The sequence below is a fragment of the Sinohyriopsis cumingii genome, chromosome 4 (genome assembly GCF_028554795.1).
Source record: "Sinohyriopsis cumingii isolate HCF-2022 chromosome 4, ASM2855479v2, whole genome shotgun sequence".
NCBI lineage: Eukaryota > Metazoa > Mollusca > Bivalvia > Unionida > Unionidae > Sinohyriopsis > Sinohyriopsis cumingii.
This window is the reverse complement of record NC_142964.1, coordinates 6,577,719-6,603,335: the sequence shown is the minus strand read 5'-3', so window position 1 is coordinate 6,603,335 and position 25,617 is coordinate 6,577,719. Positions and strand designations below refer to the sequence as shown.

General features: G+C 36.7%; 1 protein-coding gene across 2 annotated transcripts in view; it reads left to right on the top strand.

The window, feature by feature from the left end:
- LOC149800574 (spatacsin-like) overlaps positions 1-24,872 on the top strand; it is a 174,567-nt gene extending 149,695 nt beyond the window's left edge. For both annotated transcript variants that reach the window (XM_089954521.1, XM_089954520.1), the window contains exons 38-42: positions 988-1,156; positions 3,162-3,238; positions 12,971-13,120; positions 14,336-14,487; positions 22,602-24,872. In XM_089954521.1, the coding sequence (XP_089810647.1) occupies positions 988-1,156; positions 3,162-3,238; positions 12,971-13,120; positions 14,336-14,487; positions 22,602-22,788 (735 nt within the window). In that variant the 3' untranslated portion in view covers positions 22,789-24,872. The remainder of the gene's footprint in view (positions 1-987; positions 1,157-3,161; positions 3,239-12,970; positions 13,121-14,335; positions 14,488-22,601) is intronic.
- The last annotated feature ends 745 nt before the right edge of the window (positions 24,873-25,617 follow it).

Sequence of the window (25,617 nt, the reverse complement as noted above, 5' to 3'; positions counted from 1 at the left end):
TATGTCTGTCATAAGGCACAGCATATGTTATGATGTCTGTCTGTTTGTCCATCCATTCATCTGTTCACTAATTTGCTTCTGCACAGTAACTCAAGTTTTGCAAATTCTCTGTTACAAACTTTGTAATTAGCTAGTTCGCATATGGGTTTAGCCTTTCGGTTTTGTTGTCAAAAAGTCAAGGATTAGGGTCACAGACTGAAACAAATTATTTATGCACAATAATGATGTGCTTGACTTGAACTTTGGTGTAAGGAAAAAGTCTATTGATTTGGGGGTCAAATGGTCAAAGGTCAATGTCATTATGACACCCAAAAAATGATTTTGCACAATATTTTTAGAGTAAGTTTCTTGTCTAAACTTTGTGGATTACTTGCACTTAGGGAAACCTATCGATTTTGGGGTCTAAATTGATTTCTCTCATCTTAAGTCAAAGATCATTGTCATGGCAAATCTAACAGGCAAATCAAAGTTTTTTCATACTAAGTGTAGATCAGAGGTCAAAGTTATTGAGACTCATTGGTTGTAAACAGGAATAACAACATATCCTAAGATGACAGGTATCACAACATATCCAGTAATTACTAGAATCAATTATGCCATACTAGTGTCTACACGGAGGACTGTTAAATATGGAACAGATGTATAAAATATATTTTACTGTGATATATACTCATGTTTTATTAATGTTATGTACTCCTATATATTAATACTGTAGTTTTGTTATGGCATTTTAATTAGTAGCTTTTGTGCACCTTCTTGTATTCCCCTAGAGTATCCTTTCCAAGATTATTGGCAACTTGGTCAACAATAGACAAATGAAACCAAGGCAGAAGAATGGGATTACCATAAACATGGAAAATATTTTGTATGTGTTGCATAGCTTTGACACATCCCATTTTCTACAAATGTGTTGTACATCTGTGTGTATGGTACAGCTTCGACATCCCATTTTCTACAAATGCTCACATCAATGTATTTATATTTCAGGAGACCAAATTGAAAATGGCAATACTAGACTACCTGAAGTGTTACCACCCTGGTGACAGGGAGACATATGAAATGGTGGCTCTCAACTTTCTCATGTACAGAGAAATAGCCCAAAAACTGGAGGAAAATGCATACAAGCACCTTAATGATTTAAAGAAAAAAAGCCTAGGTAGGTCAAGCATTTAATGCTTTTCAACATACCCAAAAAAAATTACCTACATGATATTATCAAGTAATATCAGTCACTATTATTTTTGGATATGTTGTGGTGCCTGTCATCTTAGTTGTGTCTTAATGCCTGTCATCTTAGGATGTGTTGTAATGCCTGTCATCTTAGATGTGTTGTAATTCCTGTCATCTTAGGATGTGTTGTAATATGTGTCATCTTAGGATGTGTTGTAATGTGTGTCATCTTAAGATGTGTTGTAATGTGTGTCATCTTAGGATGTGTTGTAATGTGTGTCATCGTAGGATGTGTTGTAATGCCTGTCATCTTAGGATGTGTTGTACTGTGTGTCATCTTAGGATATTTTGTAATGCCAATCATCGTAGGATGTGTTGTAATGTGTGTCATCATAGGATGTGTTGTACTGTGTGTCATCTTAGGATATTTTGTAATGCCTGTCATCTTTGATGTGTTGTAATGCCTGTCATCTTAGGATGTGATGTAATGTGTGTCATCTTAGGATGTGTTGTAATGTGTGTCATCATGGGATATTCTGTAATGTCTGTCATCTTAGGATGTCTTGTAATGTGTGTCATCTTAGGATATTTTGTATTGCCAATCATCATAGGATGTGTTGTAATGTGTGTCATCTTAGGATATTTTGTAATGCCTGTCATCTTAGGATATGTTGTAATGTGTGTCATCTTAGGATATTTTGTAATGCCAATCATCATAGGATGTGTTGTAATGTGTGTCATCTTAGATATTTTGTAATGCCTGTCATCTTTGATGTGTTGTAATGTGTGTCATCTTAGGATGTGTTGTAATGTGTGTCATCTTAGGATATTTTGTAATGCCAATCATCATAGGATGTGTTGTAATGTGTGTCATCTTAGATATTTTGTAATGCTTGTCATCTTTGATGTGTTGTAATGCCTATCATCTTAGGATGTGTTGTAATGTGTGTCATCTTAGGATATTTTGTAATGCCAATCATCATAGGATGTGTTGTAATGTGTGTCATCATAGGATGTGTTGTAATGCCTGTCATCTTAGGATGTGTTATAATGTGTGTCATCATAGGATGTGTTGTAATGTGTGTCATCTTAGGATATTTTATAATGCCTGTCATCTTAGGATGTGTTGTAATGTGTGTCATCATAGGATATTTTGTAATGCCAGTCACCTTAGGATGTGTTGTAATGTGTGTTATCATAGGATGTGTTGTAATGTGTGTCATCTTAGGATATTTTGTAATGCCAATCTTCTTAGGATGTGTTGTAATGTGTGTCTTCATAGGATATTTTGTAATGCCAATCATCATAGGATGTGTTGTAATGTGTGTCATCATAGGATGTGTTGTAATGCCTGTCATCTTAGGATGTGTTGTAATGTGTGTCATCATAGGATGTGTTGTAATGTGTGTCATCTTAGGATATTTTGTAATGCCTGTCATCTTAGGATGTGTTGTAATGTGTGTCATCATAGGATGTGTTGTAATGTGTGTTATCTTAGGATATTTTGTAATGCCTGTCATCTTAGGATGTGTTGTAATGTGTATCTTCATAGGATATTTTGTAATGTGTGTCATCATAGGATGTGTTGTAATGTGTGTCATCTTAGGATGTGTTGTAATGTGTGTCATCATAGGATGTGTTGTAATGTGTGTCATCATAGGACGTGTTGTAATGTGTCATCTTAGATATTTTGTAATGCCTGTCATTTTGGATATGTTGTAATTCCAGTTATCTTAGGATATATGGTAATGCCTAATATCTTAGGACATGTTGTAATGTCTGTTATCTTAAGATATGTATTATGGACATGTTGATTACAGTTATTTCCTTCCTTCTTTCAGAATATGTCAGTATTTGTGATAAGATTTTAGGAAATTTACATAATTTGTATAAAAAAAATATGTTTGCTAACTTACTGTACAGTAATTAATAGAGATAACACACATTACTGCATGCAGTAAAATATGATTACAGTTCTTTATTTGTTGCAGAAAACACCCCTGCCATCCAAGATTTGCTGCAAAAGATTGCTCAGTACTTTTCAGATGCAGCTGAAAGTTATCTGAAGGTATGTTTCATATTATAAATTACAGAGTGTGTTTGAGCAATAATTTTCATTATTTCATGATTCCTGTGAATGATGCATTAGCTGCATAATGTTATTTCATTTTCCATAATGTATCATCTTGTACTGCTGATGATATCATTTCATTTTCCATAATGTATCATCTTGTACTGCGAATGATGTCATTTCATTTTCCATAATGTATCATCTTGTACTGCTGATGATGTCATTTCATTTTCCATAATGTATCATCTTGTACTGCTGATGATATCATTTCATTTTCCATAATGTATCATCTTGTACTGCTGATGATGTCATTTCATTTTCCATAATGTATCATCTTGTACTGCAAATGATGTCATTTCATTTTCCATAATATATCATCTTGTACTGCTGATGATGTCATTTCATTTTCCATAATGTATCATCTTGTACTGCGAATGATGTCATTTCATTTTCCATAATGTATCATCTTGTACTGCTGATGATGTCATTATATTTTCCATAATATATCATCTTGTACTGCTGATGATGTCATTTCATTTTCCATAATGTATCATCTTGTACTGCTGATGATGTCATTTCATTTTCCATAATGTATCATCTTGTACTGCCGATGATGTCATTTCATTTTCCATAATGTATCATCTTGTACTGCCGATGATGTCATTTCATTTTCCATAATGTATCATCTTGTACTGCCGATGATGTCATTTCATTTTCCATAATGTATCATCTTGTACTGCCGATGATGTCAGTGAATTTGATTAGAATGGTTTCTTGATACACCATGCATCTAAATGGTATTTTCACTATTCTTAAATAAGATAATATCAAATGTTTGTACAAAATCATGAAGTAAAGATGAGATAAAACAATAGTAGAGCTTCTTTTTAGGGAATATTCACCCATGCTTCACATTGAGGAATATGAGGTTTGCTTATTGATAAACCTACCTTTTATTCACCCCAGCTTTACAATATAAGGTTTACTGGTTCATATGTCTTCATATTCACCTCAAGAAAGGTAAATAATTGTATAGTATTTTACAAATTAAGTAACCTCTTCTCCCTGTTGTTCCTATTTTAACTCATACATGTATCTTCTCCGTATTAGTATACATAAAATCCTTTGCCATGTTAGTATTTTCTGTTGCTATGGTTTTGGTAAAATCATTTAGAATGTATTACCTCTTTTCCCTAAATGATAAGCCTGACATTTGCTTGTAGAAAGCTCATGTTACCAGTCCATAGTTCTCAGATTAATCAGCGATCCAGGTTGCATGTAAATGGTTTACATTAGCAAATAAAATTTCAGAATTGACTACTAAAGTTTGATAGCTACTTGTAACACAGTTATTAGAGATTATTGGAATGTACTAACTCTACTTTTTTTAAAACACAGTTCATTTAGAATCAGTATGAATTCAGGACACCTCAGATTGTACCCCTGGTAAAACAATAATGTTTGATTGGATGCTGTCAAAATGCCCTTACTCATCCCTCAGATTGTAGAAAGTGGTATAAACTGTTTAGATAAACCCATTAGGAATCCCCTTACTCATCCCTTTGACTAAAGAGAGTAGTAAAAACTGTTTAGATAAACCCATTAGGAATCCCCTTACTCATCCCTTTGACTACAGAGAGTAGTTAAAAATGTTTAGCTAAACCCATTAGGAATCCCTTTACTCATCCCTTTGACTATAGAGAGAAGTAAAAACTGTCTAAATAAACCCGTTAGGAATCCCTTTACTCCCCCAGACTGTAGAAACTGGTATTAACTGTCCAGTCTCTCTCTGATTTGTAATAGTTGTTGTTGTTGTGGGGTTTAATGCCATTTTTCAGTGCGCAATAGGCTATGTATGGCGGCCAGTATTAATGGTGGGGGAAGAACCCAGGAAGAACCACCGACCCACAAGAAGCAGCTGGCAAGCTTTCTCACATACCCACATTGGCCGAATCCTAGACTCGAACCCACGCAGACAGAGGTGAGATGGCAGTGATCCGTAATGGAGAGTGCTTTAGACCACTCGGCTACTCGGGGCCCTGATTTGATATAGTTAACTACATCTAAATACAATATTGAAAATATGTTATAATTTCCTTAACTGATTGTAAACTCCAATGAGCCATTCAATGGTTTTGTTGTAGTTGAAAAGAATAGATTCTAGTATTCACACACTCTCCCATTTGTTTGTATCCCCCTGCTAATTTTAGAAATTAAAAGCATCAAGGATGTAACAAAATGCACAAAACTTAGTCATTTCATTCATTAATTTATAATTTCTAACCTGATTGTCTACAGGAGGTCGTTAACACTGTCAGCTTCTTCACATTTCAAACTAAACAGAAACTCTTAAATTGTAAACAAGCAAACACACTGCTCATTGTCCTTTTCTGATCTTTTTCAGTACTAGCTGTGCCATCTGCATACAATATTTGCAGTGTCTTGAATTAATATTTCTAAAACAAATTGAACAAATAAAAAAGAGAAACTCTTGTATACATGTGTTCAAAGACATGTAACTCCAAAATGTACAGAATTATTGAGATCATAAAATACTGTTGCTTGAAACATAGACCCATTCATGCAGGTATGGCAGTTGTATTACTAAAAGACCCATCCATGTAGGTATGGCAGTTGTATTACTAAAAGACCCATCCATGCAGGTATGGCAGTTGTATTACTAAAAGACCCATCTATCAGGTATGGCAGTTGTATTACTAAAAGACCCATCTATCAGGTATGGCAGTTGTATTACTAAAAGACCCATCCATGCATGTATGACAATTATATTACTAAAAGACCCATCCATGTAGCTATGGCAGTGGTATTACTAAAAGACCCATCCATGCAGGTATGGCAGTGGTATTACTAAAAGACCCATCCATGCATGTATGGCAGTTGTATTACTAAAAGACCCATCCATGTAGGTATGGCAGTTGTATTACTAAAAGACCCATCATGCATGTATGGCAGTGGTATTACTAAAAGACCCATTCATGCATGTATGGCAGTTGTATTACTAAAAGACCCATCCATGCAGGTATGGCAATTATATTACTAAAAGACCCATCCATGTAGGTATGGCAGTGGTATTCCTAAAAGACCCATCCATGTAGGTATGGCAGTGGTATTACTAAAAGACCCATCCATGCAGGTATGGCAATTATATTAATAAAAGACCCATCCATGCAGGTATGGCAGTGGTATTACTAAAAGACCCATCCATGTAGGTATGGCAGTGGTATTACTAAAAGACCCATCCATGCATGTATGGCAGTTGTATTACTAAAAGACCCATCCATGCAGGCATGGCAATTATATTACTAAAAGACCCATCCAGGTAGGTATGGCAGTGGTATTACTAAAAGACCCATCCATGCAGGTATGGCAGTGGTATTACTAAAAGACCCATCCATGTACGTATGGCAGTTGTATTACTAAAAGACCCATCCATGTAGGTATGGCAGTGATATTACTAAAAGACCCATCTATCGGGTATGGCAGTGGTATTACTAAAAGACCCATCCATGCAGATATGGCAGTTGTATTTCTAAAAGACCCATTCATGCAGATATGGCAATGGTATTACTAAAAGACCCATTCATGCATGTATGGCAGTGGTATTACTAAAAGACCCATCCATGCATGTATGGCAGTTGTATTACTAAAAGACCCATCCATGCAGGTATGGCAGTTGTATTACTAAAAGACCCATCCATGCAGGTATGGCAGTTGTATTACTAAAAGACCCATCCATGTAGGTATGGCAGTGGTATTACTAAAAGACCCATCCCTGTAGGTATGGCAGTTGTATTACTAAAAGACCCATCCATGCAGATATGGCAGTGGTATTACTAAAAGACCCATCGATGCAGATTTGGCAATTGTTTTACTAAAAGACCCATCCATGTAGGTATGGCAGTGGTATTACTAAAAGACCCATCCATGCAGATATGGCAATTGTTTTACTAAAAGACCCATCCATGTAGGTATGGCAGTGGTATTACTACAAGACCCATCCATGCAGATATGGCAGTGGTATTACTAAAAGACCCATCCATGCAGATTTGGCAATTGTTTTACTAAAAGACCCATCCATGCATGTATGGCAGTTGTATTACTAAAATTCCCATCCATGCAGGTATGGCAGTGGTATTACTAAAAGACCCATCCATGCAGATTTGGCAATTGTTTTACTAAAAGACCCATCCATGCAGGTATGGCAGTTGTATTACTAAAGGACCCATCCATGCAGGTATGGCAGTGGTATTACTAAAAGACCCATCCATGTAGGTATGGCAATTATATTCCTAAAAGACCCATCCATGTAGGTATGGCAGTGGTATTACTAAAAGACCCATCCATGTAGGTATGGCAATTATATTACTAAAAGACCCATCCATGTAGGTATGGCAGTGGTATTACTAAAAGACCCATCCATGTAGGTATGGCAGTGATATTACTAAAAGACCCATCTGTCGGGTATGGCAGTGGTATTACTAAAAGACCCATCCATGCAGATATGGCAGTTGTATTTCTAAAAGACCCATTCATGCAGATATGGCAATGGTATTACTAAAAGACCCATTCATGCATGTATGGCAGTGGTATTACTAAAAGACCCATCCATGCATGTATGGCAGTGGTATTACTAAAAGACCCATCCATGCAGATATGGCAGTTGTATTACTAAAAGACCCATCCATGCAGGTATGGCAGTGGTATTACTAAAAGACCCATCCATGCAGATTTGGCAATTGTTTTACTAAAAGACCCATCCATGCATGTATGGCAGTTGTATTACTAAAAGACCCATCCATGTAGGTATGGCAGTGGTATTACTAAAAGACCCATCCATGTAGGTATGGCAGTTGTATTACTAAAAGACCCATCCATGCAGATATGGCAGTGGTATTACTAAAAGACCCATCGATGCAGGTATGGCAGTTGTATTACTAAAAGACCCATCCATGTAGGTATGGCAGTTGTATTACTAAAAGACCCATCCATGCAGGTATGGCAATTGTATTACTAAAAGACCCATCCATGCAGATATGGCAGTGGTATTACTAAAAGACCCATCCATGTAGGTATGGCAGTGGTATTACTAAAAGACCCATCCATGCAGGTATGGCAATTATATTACTAAAAGACCCATCCATGCAGGTATGGCAATTATATTACTAAAAGACCCATCCATGTAGGTATGGCAGTGGTATTACTAAAAGACCCATCCATGCATGTATGGCAATTATATTACTAAAAGACCCATCCATGCAGGTATGGCAGTGGTATTACTAAAAGACCCATCCATGCAGATTTGGCAATTGTTTTACTAAAAGACCCATCCATGCAGGTATGGCAGTTGTATTACTAAAAGACCCATCCATGCAGGTATGGCAGTGGTATTACTAAAAGACCCATCCATGTAGGTATGGCAGTGGTATTACTAAAAGACCCATCCATGCAGGTATGGCAATTATATTAATAAAAGACCCATCCATGCAGGTATGGCAATTATATTACTAAAAGACCCATCCATGTAGGTATGGCAGTGGTATTACTAAAAGACCCATCCATGCATGTATGGCAATTATATTACTAAAAGACCCATCCATGCAGGTATGGCAGTGGTATTACTAAAAGACCCATCCATGCAGATTTGGCAGTTGTTTTACTAAAAGACCCATCCATGCAGGTATGGCAGTTGTATTACTAAAAGACCCATCCATGCAGGTATGGCAGTGGTATTACTAAAAGACCCATCCATGTAGGTATGGCAGTGGTATTACTAAAAGACCCATCCATGCAGGTATGGCAATTATATTACTAAAAGACCCATCCATGCAGGTATGGCAATTATATTACTAAAAGACCCATCCATGCAGATTTGGCAATTGTTTTACTAAAAGACCCATCCATGCAGGTATGACAGTTGTATTACTAAAAGACCCATCCATGCAGGTATGGCAGTGGTATTACTAAAAGACCCATCCATGCAGATATGGCAGTTGTATTACTAAAGGAACCATCCATGCAGATATGGCAATTGTATTACTAAAAACCCATCCATGCAGGTATGGCAGTTATATTACTAAAAGGCCCATCCATGCAGGTATGGCAGTGGTATTACTGAAAGACTCATCCATGCAGGTATGGCAATTATATTACTAAAAGACCCATCCATGCAGGTATGGCAGTTATATTACTAAAAGACCCATCCATGTAGGTATGGCATTTGTATTACTAAAGGAACCATCCATGCAGATATGGCAATTGTATTACTAAAAACCCATCCATGCAGGTATGGCAGTTATATTACTAAAAGACCCATCCATGCAGGTATGGCAGTGGTATTACTAAAAGGCCCATCCATGCAGGTATGGCAGTGGTATTACTGAAAGACCCATCCATGTAGGTATGGCAGTTGTATTACTAAAAGACCCATCCATGCAGGTATGGCAGTTGTATTACTAAAAGACCCATCCATGTAGGTATGGCAGTGATATTACTAAAAGACCCATCTGTCGGGTATGGCAGTGGTATTACTAAAAGACCCATCCATGCAGATATGGCAGTTGTATTTCTAAAAGACCCATTCATGCAGATATGGCAGTGGTATTACGAAAAGACCTATTCATGCATGTATGGCAGTGGTATTACTAAAAGACCCATCCATGCATGTATGGCAGTGGTATTACTAAAAGACCCATCCATGCAGATATGGCAGTTGTATTACTAAAAGACCCATCCATGCAGGTATGGCAGTGGTATTACTAAAAGACCCATCCATGCAGGTATGGCAGTTGTATTACTAAAAGACCCATCCATGTAGGTATGGCAGTGGTATTACTAAAAGACCCATCCATGTAGGTATGGCAATTATATTACTAAAAGACCCATCCATGTAGGTATGGCAGTTGTATTACTAAAAGACCCATCCATGCAGATATGGCAGTGGTATTACTAAAAGACCCATCAATGCAGGTATGGCAGTTGTATTACTAAAAGACCCATCCATGTAGGTATGGCAGTGGTATTACTAAAAGACCCATCCATGCATGTATGGCAATTATATTACTAAAAGACCCATCCATGCAGGTATGGCAGTGGTATTACTAAAAGACCCATCCATGCAGATTTGGCAATTGTTTTACTAAAAGACCCATCCATGCAGGTATGGCAGTTGTATTACTAAAAGACCCATCCATGCATGTATGGCAATTATATTACTAAAAGACCCATCCATGCAGGTATGGCAGTGGTATTACTAAAAGACCCATCCATGCAGATTTGGCAATTGTTTTACTAAAAGACCCATCCATGCAGGTATGGCAGTTGTATTACTAAAAGACCCATCCATGCAGGTATGGCAGTTGTATTACTAAAAGACCCATCCATGTAGGTATGGCAGTGGTATTACTAAAAGACCCATCCATGTAGGTATGGCAATTATATTACTAAAAGACCCATCCATGTAGGTATGGCAGTTGTATTACTAAAAGACCCATCCATGCAGATATGGCAGTGGTATTACTAAAAGACCCATCGATGCAGGTATGGCAGTTGTATTACTAAAAGACCCATCCATGTAGGTATGGCAGTGGTATTACTAAAAGACCCATCCATGCAGGTATGGCAATTGTATTACTAAAAGACCCATCCATGCAGATATGGCAGTGGTATTACTAAAAGACCCATCCATGCAGATTTGGCAATTGTTTTACTAAAAGACCCATCCATGCATGTATGGCAGTTGTATTACTAAAAGACCCATCCATGCAGGTATGGCAGTGGTATTACTAAAAGACCCATCCATGCAGATTTGGCAATTGTTTTACTAAAAGACCCATCCATGCAGGTATGACAGTTGTATTACTAAAAGACCCATCCATGTAGGTATGGCAGTGGTATTACTAAAAGACCCATCCATGTAGGTATGGCAATTATATTACTAAAAGACCCATCCATGTAGGTATGGCAGTGGTATTACTAAAAGACCCATCCATGTAGGTATGGCAATTATATTACTAAAAGACCCATCCATGTAGGTATGGCAGTTGTATTACTAAAAGACCCATCCATGCATGTATGGCAATTATATTACTAAAAGACCCATCCATGCAGGTATGGCGGTGGTATTACTAAAAGACCCATCCATGCAGATTTGGCAATTGTTTTACTAAAAGACCCATCCATGCAGGTATGGCAGTTGTATTACTAAAAGACCCATCCATGCAGGTATGGCAGTGGTATTACTAAAAGACCCATCCATGTAGGTATGGCAGTGGTATTACTAAAAGACCCATCCATGCAGGTATGGCAATTATATTACTAAAAGACCCATCCATGCAGGTATGGCAGTGGTATTACTAAAAGACCCATCCATGCAGATTTGGCAATTGTTTTACTAAAAGACCCATCCATGCAGGTATGACAGTTGTATTACTAAAAGACCCATCCATGCAGGTATGGCAGTGGTATTACTAAAAGACCCATCCATGCAGATATGGCAGTTGTATTACTAAAAGACCCATCCATGCATGTATGGCAGTGGTATTACTAAAAGACCCATCCATGCAGGTATGGCAGTGGTATTACTAAAAGACCCATCCATGCAGGTATGGCAATTATATTACTAAAAGACCCATCCATGCAGGTATGGCAGTTATATTACGAAAAGACCCATCCATGTAGGTATGGCATTTGTATTACTAAAGGAACCATCCATGCAGATATGGCAATTGTATTACTAAAAACCCATCCATGCAGGTATGGCAATTATATTACTAAAAGACCCATCCATGCAGGTATGGCAGTGGTATTACTAAAAGACCCATTCATGCAGATATGGCAATTGTTTTACTAAAAGACCCATCCATGCAGGTATGGCAATTGTATTACTATAAGACCCATCCATGCAGGTATGGCAATTATATTACTAAAAGACCCATCCATGCAGGTATGGCAATGGTATTACTAAAGGAACTCGTGTTTGATTTAAAACATCAACATATTGACAGTTTTTGGGACCCCATGGCAACAACCAGGTTGGAACTTAAAAATTCTTGAATGAAATGTTTTGTACAGTTTTGTATATCTTTGATGCTCTACATTTTTAAGTCAGTAGGGGAGTACAAACAAACAGGAAAGTATGCAAATACTATAGTATCTTTTAGCTATTCATTTCATTTTTGGAATGGACATCACCAGCTTCTTCATTTCAAGCTGTTTGGAATAATTTCAGTTGTTCTTAGTAGTTTTATCACCACTGTGAGCTGTTTTACAATGTGAAGTCCATAATTTAGTATTGTACCTTGTAGTAGACTTCTCTATGACTTTCTTTCTTCAAGATTCCTGCATGTTCCTTTGAAAGAATTATCTGCAAAATACCTTGTGTACTTGCTTACTGGACAAACCCAACTGGAAACTGCAAAGACCCAGATCTGCTGTTGCATAATGTGCCAGCAGATCTGGGTCTGTGCAGTTTGTTGGGAGTAATCAGTAGAACAAACTACACAGACCCTGATCTACAGGTGCATTATGTGATGGCAGTTCAGGTTCTATGTTGTTTGCTGTTTGACTCAACTAATAAGCAAGTATCAACAACAGTTATAGATGCAAATGACAAAACACTTTTCAGAATAATACGCAAAAATATGAGGGTAATAAGCACTTATTTGATGCCAGAGAACATTTTATGCTTGTATATTTTATATTAATTCATAGGAAAACTGCCTGCGTCATGCACAGAATTGTATTAGGAAAGCCAGACTTGTTGCTCTGCAATTAAAATACATTACAACCAGTCTGATATTCATCAACCTGACTCAGCAAGGAGCCATTCAACTGATCACTGAACATTCAATTTTCTCAGAGGTAAGCTTCACATTTAGATCACCATTTTCTTCTTTGTTCACTATCATTTATTTATATTTATGAAATGCAAGCTTTCTTATAAAATGGCATAGAATAATAAGACAGAAAGAAAAAGAATGAAGAAAAAGTAAAGTCAGACACAGGTCTCAAACCATTAAAATCAAGGTTGATGATTACAAGTCAAAAATATATCATGAAATTTCAGAGGTATATGAAGTTCAGTTAAGACTCATAGAAACTAGAAAAGGTAAATAGTTATCATAGAGGCAGGAACAAGGAAGTACAGATCTCAAGCAGAAAAGAAAGTAGATATGGAATCTGTTCATTTCCAATGTTAAATTCTAATGCCAGTGCGGATATGGAATCTGTTTGTTTCCAATGTTAAATTATAATGCCAGTGTGAATATGGAATCTGCTTGTTTCCAATGTTAAATTATAATGCCAGTGTGGATATAGAATCTGTTTATTTCCAATGTTAAATTCTAATGCCATTGTGGATATGGAATATGTTTCCAATTTTAAATTCTAAGGCCAGTGTGGATATGGAATCTGTTTGTTTCCAATGTTGAATTCTAATGCCAGTGTGGATATGGAATCTGTTTGTTTCCAGTGTTAAATTCTAATGCCAGTGACAGCCTTTCAGCCTCTTTTATTACACAGAAAATAAAATTCCATAAAATCAGTTTATTTTTCACAACAAAGTTCAAGTTAAACTAAAATTAAATTACACAAGCGAAGATTTGTAGTAAGTAGGTAAGAATCAATCAATGAATCTGTGTACAGTAAACATTTGTTTGCTATAATTTTGAATGCAATTTTCTTGTTTTACTGTTAAAATTACTATATATACTCATTTATAAGAGAAGTCCAGCTGCAAACTACACAATCCCAGATCTGCCGTTGTATAATGTGCTGATAGATGTGAGTCTGTGCAGTTCAGAGTAATCAGTTGATTGGACAACATAGACCCTGGTCTATGGCAGATCAGGATCTTTGTTGTTTGTAATTTGACTCAACTTATAAGCAAATGCATATGGTAACAATTTTAGGTTATGTTCATACTGTATGATAGCATGTGTGTATGGACCATGTGTCTTTATTCTATATTGAAAGAACGCAATGAAAATCAGCATAAGTTGCCATATATTTGAGTACATGTATTTATTTGTACTTGTTTTGTAGAGAATGAAGATTGATTTGTTTGTCTACTTCTAGGTTTTCATTGTAAGTGAGGCCTATGGCATCAAGGACAAATGGGGATCAGCTTTATGTAATAATGTCATACTAAGAGGGGATCTCAAGTACCTTCAGGAGTTTAGGTCCATGCTCAGATTGACCCCTGCCCTTATACAGGAGGCCATAGAAAGGTTAGTCATCAATGTTAATACAGGTATGCATGTGGATAACATCAGTGTTAATACAGGTATTCATGTGGATAACATCAGTGTTAATACAGGTATGCATGTGGATAACATCAGTGTTAATACAGGTATGCATGTGGATAACATCAGTGTTAATACAGGTATTCATGTGGATAACATCAGTGTTAATACAGGTGTGCATGTGGATAACATCAGTGTTAATACAGGTATGCATGTGTGTGTGATTTTGACTTTTGATATAGCTTTAATACTTTTTCAGTCATATGACTACTTTCTGCAGTGTGGCAGTGTATAGTGATGTCTAGCACTGGGGCATCATGCCGCAGACATGTAGCATGATGTCCCACCCAGTCACATTATCCTGACACCAGGCTGACCGGTCCTAGCACTGACCTCTTAATGCTGAGCGCCAAGCAGACAGCTGTTAATACCATTTTTGTAAGTTTTTGGTATTACTTGGCTGGGGATCAAACCCATGACCTCCTGCGTCCAAGGCGGACACTCTAACCACTAGGCCACCAGAATGGTTCCTTAAAATAAGTAACAGAAAAGAGTGAAACAACAAGCTTTGTACAATTTAACAAATAATTTATTTCCCTAGAATACAAAGTGAAAAATGAGAAGAAAAAAAACTTACAGTATTGCAAATTAAATCCAAAAATAATACAAGAATTGAAGACACAAGTCCTAGTAATAAAAAGTCCTGAAAGAAACTGAGTTCAAGTCCCGATGAGATCCAAAATTGAAGGCGAGGACATGTCTGTTATGGTCAGCGAAGTTCTGATGTGTCAGCATTCTCTTGTTGAATCACAGAAATATTATTCCAGGTTTGAATTTAGTATAAATTCCATTGAATGTCTTTATCCAAGAATTTTATCAGAGTACTTTCGTATTTCCAGAGAAAATAATCACTTGAATTTAATATTTTGAAGAAAATAAAATTCAGCCCAAACTGGTCACAAGATAATACATCCTGAAGTGCTAGATGTTAAAGCATGACTGGTAAAATCCTTACAGTCACAAGATAATATAGTTCCCTGCTTGACTTCAGGTCACATTAGCATTTTCTAAAAACAACCTTTACCTAATGAAAACTCACCGTCATGAATAATCTTAATGAGCCTTGTTTATTTACAACACATACCCTATTATATTCACATAGGAATCTCCAAAAGCCAGGGCCATGATCAACATATTTACCACTTCTTGTTTACCTGAATAATCAGTTAATGACCTCATACACATAGAGAATAATGAAACTATTATCAGTTGTTTACATAAATGAAATAAAAAAAAAATTACAAAAGTACATCAGGTCAAGCAGAAATGAACTCAGTTTTGGACTTGGTCAAGTCCAGTAAACAAACAATACATTACAGTAACATGTAATGAAAAACAAAAAAAATTAAAACTAACAGACAAACAATTTAATTCAATATACATAACACAACATTGATCCTGATTTGCCAGCAGCCTATGTGACAGAATAATAATAGTCTGTGTTCTTTGCAGTTTGATGCAATTTGTATATGGTAGTTGTACACCATGGACCTTTATGAAATTTTCTCTAAGCCCAGTCCACATTCATTTACATAAGAAAATCTTTCCTAATGCAAAGAAAATATGATATTTTACAGGCTTATTATATCATCTAAAAGAAAAACATGTTTGTAAAATCAAAGCAGTAATTTCATAGAGATTTTGGTTCAAAGTTGCTATATATTTCCTATATTTTAATCTAGAGTTGTAAGAATGTTATCCACATATTGGCCAACAGTATGTAGCATGATACAAACTAATCTTTGTTGACCATTGCTGATTGCCATTCCATTGACCATAGGTAATTAGATAAGTAGGTGGTGAACAAGTTTGATTGACACATTGGAAAGGTCTGTTTTAATAAGAATTAATACTTCAGACCAAAACCTTTGTGTTAAACAGATTTCTTAAATTCTTGACATTTCCTTGGATTTAACTTGCAAAATTAAATTTGTATTCATTCCATTTCACTGCTGTAGAAAGTCATCACCATCTCCATTGCATTCATCCATTTCAGTACTGTGGAAAGTCATCTCCATCTCCTTTGCATGCATCCATTTCAGTACTGTAAAAAGTCATCACAATCTTCATTGCATGCAATCATTTCAGTACTCTAGAAAGTCATCTCATTCTCCATTGTAAGCATCCATTTCAGAAGTGTAAAAAAGTCATCACCATCACAATTGCATGCATCCATTTCAGTAGTGTAAAAAAGTCATCACCATCTCCATTGCATGCATCCATTTCAGTATGTAGAAAGTCATCTCCATCTCCATTGCATGCATCCATTTCAGTATGTAGAAAGTCATCTCTATCTCCATTGCATGCATCCATTTCAGTAGTGTAAAAAAGTCATCACCATCTCAATTGCATGCATCCATTTCAGTAGTGTAAAAAAGTCATCACCATCTCCATTGCATGCATCCATTTCAGTATGTAGAAAGTCATCTCCATCTCCATTGCATGCATCCATTTCAGTATGTAGAAAGTCATCTCCATCTCTATTGCATGCATCCATTTCAGTAGTGTAAAAAAGTCATCACCATCTCCATTGCATGCATCCATTTCAGTATGTGGAAAGTCATCTCCATCTCCATTGCATTCATCCATTTCAGTACTCTAGAAAGTCATCTCCATCTCCATTGTAAACATCCATTTCAGTAGTGTAAAAAAGTCATCACCATCTCAACTGAATGCATCCATTTCAGTAGTGTAAAAAAGTCATCACCATCTCAATAGCATGCATCCATTTCATTAGTGTAAAAAAAGTCATCACCATCTCCATTGCATGCATCCATTTCAGTATGTAGAAAGTCATCTCCATCTCCATTGCATGCATCCATTTCAGTATGTAGAAAGTCATCTCTATCTCCATTGCATGCATCCATTTCAGTAGTGTAAAAAAGTCATCACCATCTCCATTGCATGCATCCATTTCAGTATGTAGAAAGTCATCTCCATCTCCATTGCATTCATCCATTTCAGTACTCTAGAAAGTCATCTCCATCTCCATTGTAAGCATCCATTTCAGTAGTGTAAAAAAGTCATCACCATCTCAACTGAATGCATCCATTTCAGTAGTGTAAAAAAGTCATCACCATCTCAATAGCATGCATCCATTTCATTAGTGTAAAAAAAGTCATCACCATCTCCATTGCATGCATCCATTTCACTACTGCAAAAAGTCATCTCCATCTCCATTGCAAGCATCCATTTCAGTACTGTAAAAAGTCATCTCCATAGCATGCATCCATTTCAGTCCTGTAAATAGTCATCTCCATTTTTATTGCATGCATCCATTTCAGTACTTAGGAAGTCATCTCCATTGCATGCATCCATTTCAGTACTGTAAAAAGTCATTTCCATCTCCATTGCATGCGTCCATTTCAGTAAAAAGTTATCATCTACTTTGAATTTCTCCATTCATTACTGTAAAGTTGTCATCATGTACATCGCATGCATCCATTTTAGTACTGTAAAATGTCATCACCATCATCTGCATTACATAAATTCATTTCAGCACTGTAAAAGGTCATTATCTACATAGCATGCAGCCAATCAGCACTTAAAAAGTCATCATTTTTTTTGCATGCATCCATTTCAGTACTGTAAAAAGGTGTCATCATCTATTTTTCATACATCCATTCATTTCTGTAAAAAGTCATCTACATTGTTTGCATCCATTTCAGTCAAATGTCACCATCTACAGTGCATGGATCCATTGCAGCAATACAGTGTACCTATCCATTTCACTACCTTAAAAAGTCATCTGTGTTTTTAGTATCAGTTGTGGTTAGTCTTTTAGCAAACATGCCTTACTGTTTTCTAACAGCATTGTTTCATTTCACTAGCTTTACTAGTTTCTTCTCTAAAACCTATCATTATGCCTTAATAGAGAGTTTCATCATTTTCACCAACATTCCATGTGACCATATATATATCAGTGATACACATACAGGCCCTCCTCCCCTCCATATCCATATCAATGATCCCAGTAGGGAGAAGTCACCAATCTTTCGTGACTGATTGGGGAATATTTACAATAACATCTTGGGGACCTAAACAAGTTTTCTGGGAATGATTCAGTGCCCCTACTAAGCTTTTGGCCAGAGTTCTTCATCTACAGCACAGCATTTATTAGTTGGTCCTCAACTTAAGCACATTCAACCAACTTTTAAGCTTTTGAGTTTGTGATGGAATGCAAAATTGAGTCCTAATGCCATCCATTGTGGAGACTATGCAATCTCCTTGTGAACAGGAACATTTCTGACCATGTACCCATTCAAGATTCAGTCAATGTTTAAGCATAAAGAATGCGTCCAGGAACAAGAATTGAAATATGCAATGGTAGGTTCCATGTTATTTGGAGCAGTACTTTTGCTAGAGAATCCCTTCACTGGCCGAGTTTTGCTCATTACCATAGCAGACGTTTTTGTCCATGGTCACTTTCATGGTGTTATCATGGGCTCCCATAACAATGATTACTTGGTCCAAGTTGAGACAGAACCTCTGACCACAGTACCAGCTCTCACATTTGGCAACAATATGAGGTTGCATCTCAAAGGCAGGGAAACCACTTTAAATTTGCATCGGCAATACACCTGAAAGGGTCCTTTCATCCATCAGTTTTCACTCAATAAACACTCGATTGGTTCGACTTATGATGGACTGATTTGTGACAAGGTGTAATGCCAAAACCTTGACCTTCATCTCACCAGTTCTGGACACTAATGGCCTGAATAATCTATGCTCTTTCTGTAGATTGGAATGGCTGAATGTATACGCTCCTCCCACACCTCTGATCTGGAAGGGGATACAGGAATCAGCAAATCTGCCTGTCCCCTCATCCTAATTACTACCCTCAAATGGGAAATATTGGAGCGGCCTTATCAATTGCGACATGATTGCCAGAATGGAGATATTCCCTCATATGAATCATGATGGCAGATGTTTCACCTGAACCCAGAGTTACTGAACCTGCATGTTGGGATTTTATGAAATACGCCTTTAAGAACAGTTTTCACAACAGGTGGTGGAATACCTCAGGTGAGATGGCTATCCATTATGGAGGCATATGAGGGCAAGGGAATTTAATCTCTCAGAAGTGAAAAAAGCACTTTGTACCAATATTGGCACCCTTAACTCAACAGCTAACGTCATATGGCTTTTCTAAGAGAAACAGATAAACCTGCCATTATGTGATCACCAGCATACTGTACTATCATGGAAGACAGGATATCAGACAAACCAAAGACCTTTCTTATCTCCTACTCATTTGGATTCCATCTGACCAATGACATTGGACCATTGCCCAAGTGGAAGTTATCATGGGTGTTAACCTGGCAGAACAAGACACCATTTGAACTGCTCTTACGAGCTTACTTAGTTCACCCATCTTATAAGTCCTGCTTCCTTACTACACTGGCAGTTGGCAGGCAAAATCAGCAATATATTTCTTATTGGTGGACCCATCTACTTGCAGTCACCATGATGGATCAATATTGCTCTTGGTGCCCCTACTTTCCTGACCAACAACAGGCTTCCATTGAACTAGATATTGGTAATATTTCAGGTCTATTCTGGACACTCCATCTCAGGGTCATATATAAGGTCATAGATAAGACCAGTTGTTTCTAGTAAAATATGTTTCTTCGAGAACAACTTGCCCAATCATAATGCATATACACCATTCCAGCCTCCCTGCAGTTCCATCCATAGAGAGTGTGCCTTACACTTCAGGAGTAACTGAGATATTCACAGGATTTGGTACCCTTTCCTATACCAAAGGGAGATCACTCTGCCTGATTGTCATTCTTTTTGGGAGGGCTGGATTTGGTAGGTATTTGTAGTTCTCTTAAAGTATTATGATTGGATAAGTATTCTCAAAAAAATGTACTTTACTGTATTTTCACTTAAATAACCTGTACACAAATATAATCCACACCCATGTATTAACCACAAAAAGTCACAAATTTTGGAAAAAAATGTTGTCTATATCTCACATCCATGTATTGTCCACATGATCTTAAGTCCCAATGCCAGTATTGGCCTGGGCCGTAAATGAAGATCACTGGATGCATAATAGTACATGATCTTAAGTCCCAATGCCAGTATTGGCCTGGGCCGTAAATGAAGATCACTGGACACATAATAGTACATGATCTTAAGTCCCAATGCCAGTATTGGCCTGGGCCGTAAATGAAGATCACTGGACGCATAATAGTACATGATCTTAAGTCCCAATGCCAGTATTGGTCTGGGCCATAGATGAAGATCACTGGACACATAATAGTACATGATCTTAAGTCCCAATGCCAGTATTGGCCTGGGCCATAAATGAAGATCACTGGATGCATAATAGTACATGATCTTAAGTCCCAATGCCAGTATTGGCCTGGGCCATAAATGAAGATCACTGGATGCATAATAGTACATGATCTTAAATCCCAATGCCAGTATTGGCCTGGGCCGTAGATGAAGATCACTGGACACATAATAGTACATGATCTTAAGTCCCAATGCCAGTATTGGCCTGGGCCATAAATGAAGATCACTGGACGCATAATAGTATGACTTGGCCTGTAGATAATATACTAAGGTGTTACAATTCCAGAAAAAATAGTGTTAGCATGATAGGTAACAGTTGACTAAACTATACAGAAGTGCATTAAGTTTTAAAGAATTATCAGTACAGTCTAGTTCCAAAAAGTCAGATGACTTTTACTGCATTTCCCTAAGAGGAAACAAAACCACCTATGATAACTACAGAGCTACTGTCATGTTTTACATTCATAAGCAAATCAAAACTTGTACTTCATTGTGTAATACAAGTGACATTTCAAGAATCAGTTTTACAAAGCGCAGTGCTAATCACATGATGTGAACTGATACTGCCTTGACATTTTAATCAACTGGCAGATGAAATATACAACATGCTATGTACATAGATCATTGACCTTTTATGCAAAGCTGACCATGGCACCTTTCAAGAGCATACAAATTACTTTGAAGTGGTACAAAAACATTTTAATAAAAATTGGATTCATCTGAATCACTTTTTCATGTAGCCTGTATGAATTGTATTTTCCTTGCATCAAATGATTTATAAGTTGTCAGTTCTATTATAATTGTGTAGGTACTTAAAATCACCTGTTGTTTACTTGTGAATGAAGAATGAATAATAAATAAAAAAGGTATGCTTAACAGTAAGTTGAATATTTATGTATGTCTGTATTAATTAGACAATGCTGCTAAAATGGTATTAGAAGAGCTTCTGCTAGTTGACTCTGCAGTCAGCTTCTTTTTGAGTACATGGTTTAGGAGAAGAAACACCTAAATTAACCGTTGATGAAATAATTGACATCAGAGTTCTTTACATTCTGCCAAGAAGCAGATTAAAGCAATCCAGACTTGTGTTGTTTTCTTTTTGTGTTTGATCCCAACAAATGTATAAAGTCTGATGTTTAGAATGTTTTGATAATTTTCACGTGGAAGTCACATACAGGCATAGATTGATAAAAAGCTACCCACCATGTGACCTACACCCTTTAAATTATGTGTACTTGTTGCATTCAGACAATTGCAATGTACAGTAGTGTTAAACCATTTACATTTTCTAACCCTGAGAAAGTGGAAATCATATACAGCAGTTTAAATTGAGACTAGTGCATTTGATGAAAGAGAAAGAAAATAAGGCAGAAGGCAAGGAGTTTTCCGTAGATGAGAAATCTGTTAGAGAGTGGCAAAAACAGTAACTTGTGGCTTACCAGTCCATGGGAATAGAACTATGCCATTGTGAAGGAGCTTTGAATTGCATGTAATAAACTATTTAAAGAAATTAGCATTCATGTTTTAAAGTTTGTGCATACCCCACACCCTTTTAAATCCCCACATCCCCTCCCCAGAGAAACAATTATTTGTATAACCTGCAGGTTATATATGTGAAAATATGGTACCATAAAAATTTCCAGGTTTCAGCAATGGTATGAGAGGCCATGCTTTGCAAGCAAGAGCATCAAGAAACTATCACTTTGAAAAACTTCATTTTGCCATCATTTCAGATATCAGCAGCAGTCTGAGAGGCCAAGCTTTGCAATCAACAGCATTAAGAAACTCCTATCACTCTGCAAAGATGTCAAGATTCAGTACCAGGCAGCTTTAAATCTAGGGATTAAGGACATGGTGACAGGGTTGGAAAAAGGTGAATCCAAGAGTTACATACAGGATCTTGTATCACAGATATCATGAAAGGGATTCTGGTGAAACATGCTCACAGGTGTTCTGACATTCTTAAGAATTTTCTCTAGTCATTTACTGTGGCAACAGAATGCGTAAAGCTGTAACTATTTGTATCTAACTTGTACCCAACTGCATCAACCCAGATCCTATATTCTCAAAACTTTTTTCAATGAGCAGAAAACACAAGCTCATAATCCAACATTTTGACAGTCAATAACGTTATTTAGAAAGAGCTAGAAATGCAGACCTTTCAGATTTTTCTAAACTTGGTCCTCACCCCCACAAGACTGCCATATTTCCATGAAAATTGTTCACTGTAAATATCATATCAGGTTTTTGGAGATATTGAGAGTGAGATTGACTGTGATGCTAAAAACATTCTGAGAATAATGTTCCAGAAGAGAAAGGTGTGTATTGGTTATTCTATGTATTATTTTAATACAACAGGAAGATCCTGTTTTGTAATTGTTGTTGTTGTTGTTATAGGGTTTAATGCCATTTTTCAGCACAAGATAGGTTATACATGGCGGCCAGTATTAATGGTGGAGGAAGAACCCGGGAAAACCCCGGAAAGAACCACCAACCCACAAGAAGCTACCGGCAAGCTTTCTCACATATCCACATTGACTGAGCCCGAGACTCGAACCCATGCAGACAGAGGTGAGATGGCAGTGATTCGTGATGGAGAGCGCTTTAGACCACTCGGCCACTCGGGGCCCCATTTTGTAATTGTATTATATAATAGTAGATCTGGATCAATCTGATTTGTCAAGTGCATTATGTAATGATAAGTCTGGATTAATCTGATTTGTCAGTGTATTATGTAATGGTAGGTCTGGATTAATCTGATTTGTCAGTGTATTATGTAATGATAGGTCTGGATCAGTCTGATTTGCCAGTGTATTATGCAATGGTAGGTCTGGATGAATCTGATTTGCAGTGTATTATGCAATGGTAGGTCTGGATTAATCTGATTTGTCAGTATATTATGTAATGATAGGTCTGGATCAGTCTGATTTGCCAGTGTATTATGCAGTGGTAGGTCTGGATCAGTCCGATTTGCCAGTGTATTATGCAATGGTAGGTCTGGATCAATCTGATTTTTGCAGTGTATTATGCAATGGTAGGTCTGGATTAATCTGATTTGTCAGTGTATTATGCAATGGTAGGTCTGGATTAATCTGATTTGTCAGTGTATTATGCAATGGTAGGTCTGGATTAATCTGATTGTTCAGTTTATTATATAATGGTAGGTCTGGATCAATCTGATTTGTCAGTGTTTATATAATGGTAGGTCTGGATCAATCTGATTTGTCAGTGTATTATGCAATGGTAGGTCTGGATTAATCTGATTTGTCAGTGTATTATTTAATGTTAGGTCTGGATTAATCTGATTGTTCAGTTTATTATATAATGATAGGTCTGGATCAATCTGATTTGTCAGTGTTTGTATAATGGTAGGTCTGGATCAATCTGATTTGTCAGTGTATAAAGTGTGGTAGGTCTGGACCAATCTGATTTGTCGGTGTATTTTGTAATAGTAGGTCTGTATCAATCTGATTTGTCAGTGTATTTTGTAATTGTAGGTCTGGATCTATGCAGCTCACAATCTGGATATATGCTCCTTATAGCTCCTACTGTTTCAGAATATATCACTATGGTAACAGTGTTTTGACCAATATGTCATCTGAGCCTTCATTTATTGTCTCTGTGGACGAGAATTTGTATATACTGTAAACATCATGTTAACTTGGACAGCTGTCACCTATTTTCAGGGAAACCAGGATTTGACATTTTAACTAGTGTGGCCATTTATGTTTGACAGTGCAAATTCAAAAAGATTATTTTCAGTTCTACGAAATTTTTAAAAAAATCTTTTGGTTTTGAAGAACAGTACCTCCTCCATTTTCTGATGGATGCAAACATGAAGACTAAGGTAATGTATTACCTTCAAACCCCATCCTCCGCTGAACCATTGATAGCAGAAAAATTGGTATGTAGTTAAGACTATTCACTGTCCAATGGATTTTAAAGACAGAAACATGGTATCTAGTTAACATATTTCACTGTCCAATAAATTTTAAAGACAGAAACATGGTGTATATTTTATTTATTGTCTTTGTAAGTATAGTATGTAAGCATGCACACATCTGAATGCATGTGTGTGTATGTTGAGTATGTACATATTTGTATGCATGTGTGTGTGTATGTTGAATATGTACATATTTGTATGCATGTGTGATTGTATGTTGAGTATGTACATATGTTGTATGCATATGTGTGTGTATGTTGAGTATGTACATATTTGTATGCATATGTGTGTGTATGTTGATGATATTTGACAGTACTAAGTCTACCAACTATTTTTGTTTTTAAAGTGTGTTAAATGCTTCAAACAAAACTTTTTATTTTCTTTGATTCACATTTTAATTCCCAGTAATTTTCTTTTGGCTTACATGATGATTTATTCTCAGTTGTATGAGATCACTATTTTGGGTTACATTCACTGACCCCTCTTCTGACTACATAAAAGACATTTGAAGTCACCCCAACATTTGCCTTAAAGAAGGTTTCAGGTATGCATTCAGAGCATAATTTTCAGGTATGCATTCAGAGCATAATTTGCTTAAGAATTCATGTTTTGAACTTGATAGTATTTTACTGTCACTTGTGTCAACATAAAATAGTGTTGTCTAAAAACAGATTTCAATCATGTATGTAGTGAAACCTCTCAAAACTGGCAACCCTTGGAACTCATCATTTTTATTCAGTTTTTAGAAGTTTTTGATTCACTTGGTTGTGTGATAAAAGTATTTTTCTAAACTATTATGAGATGAG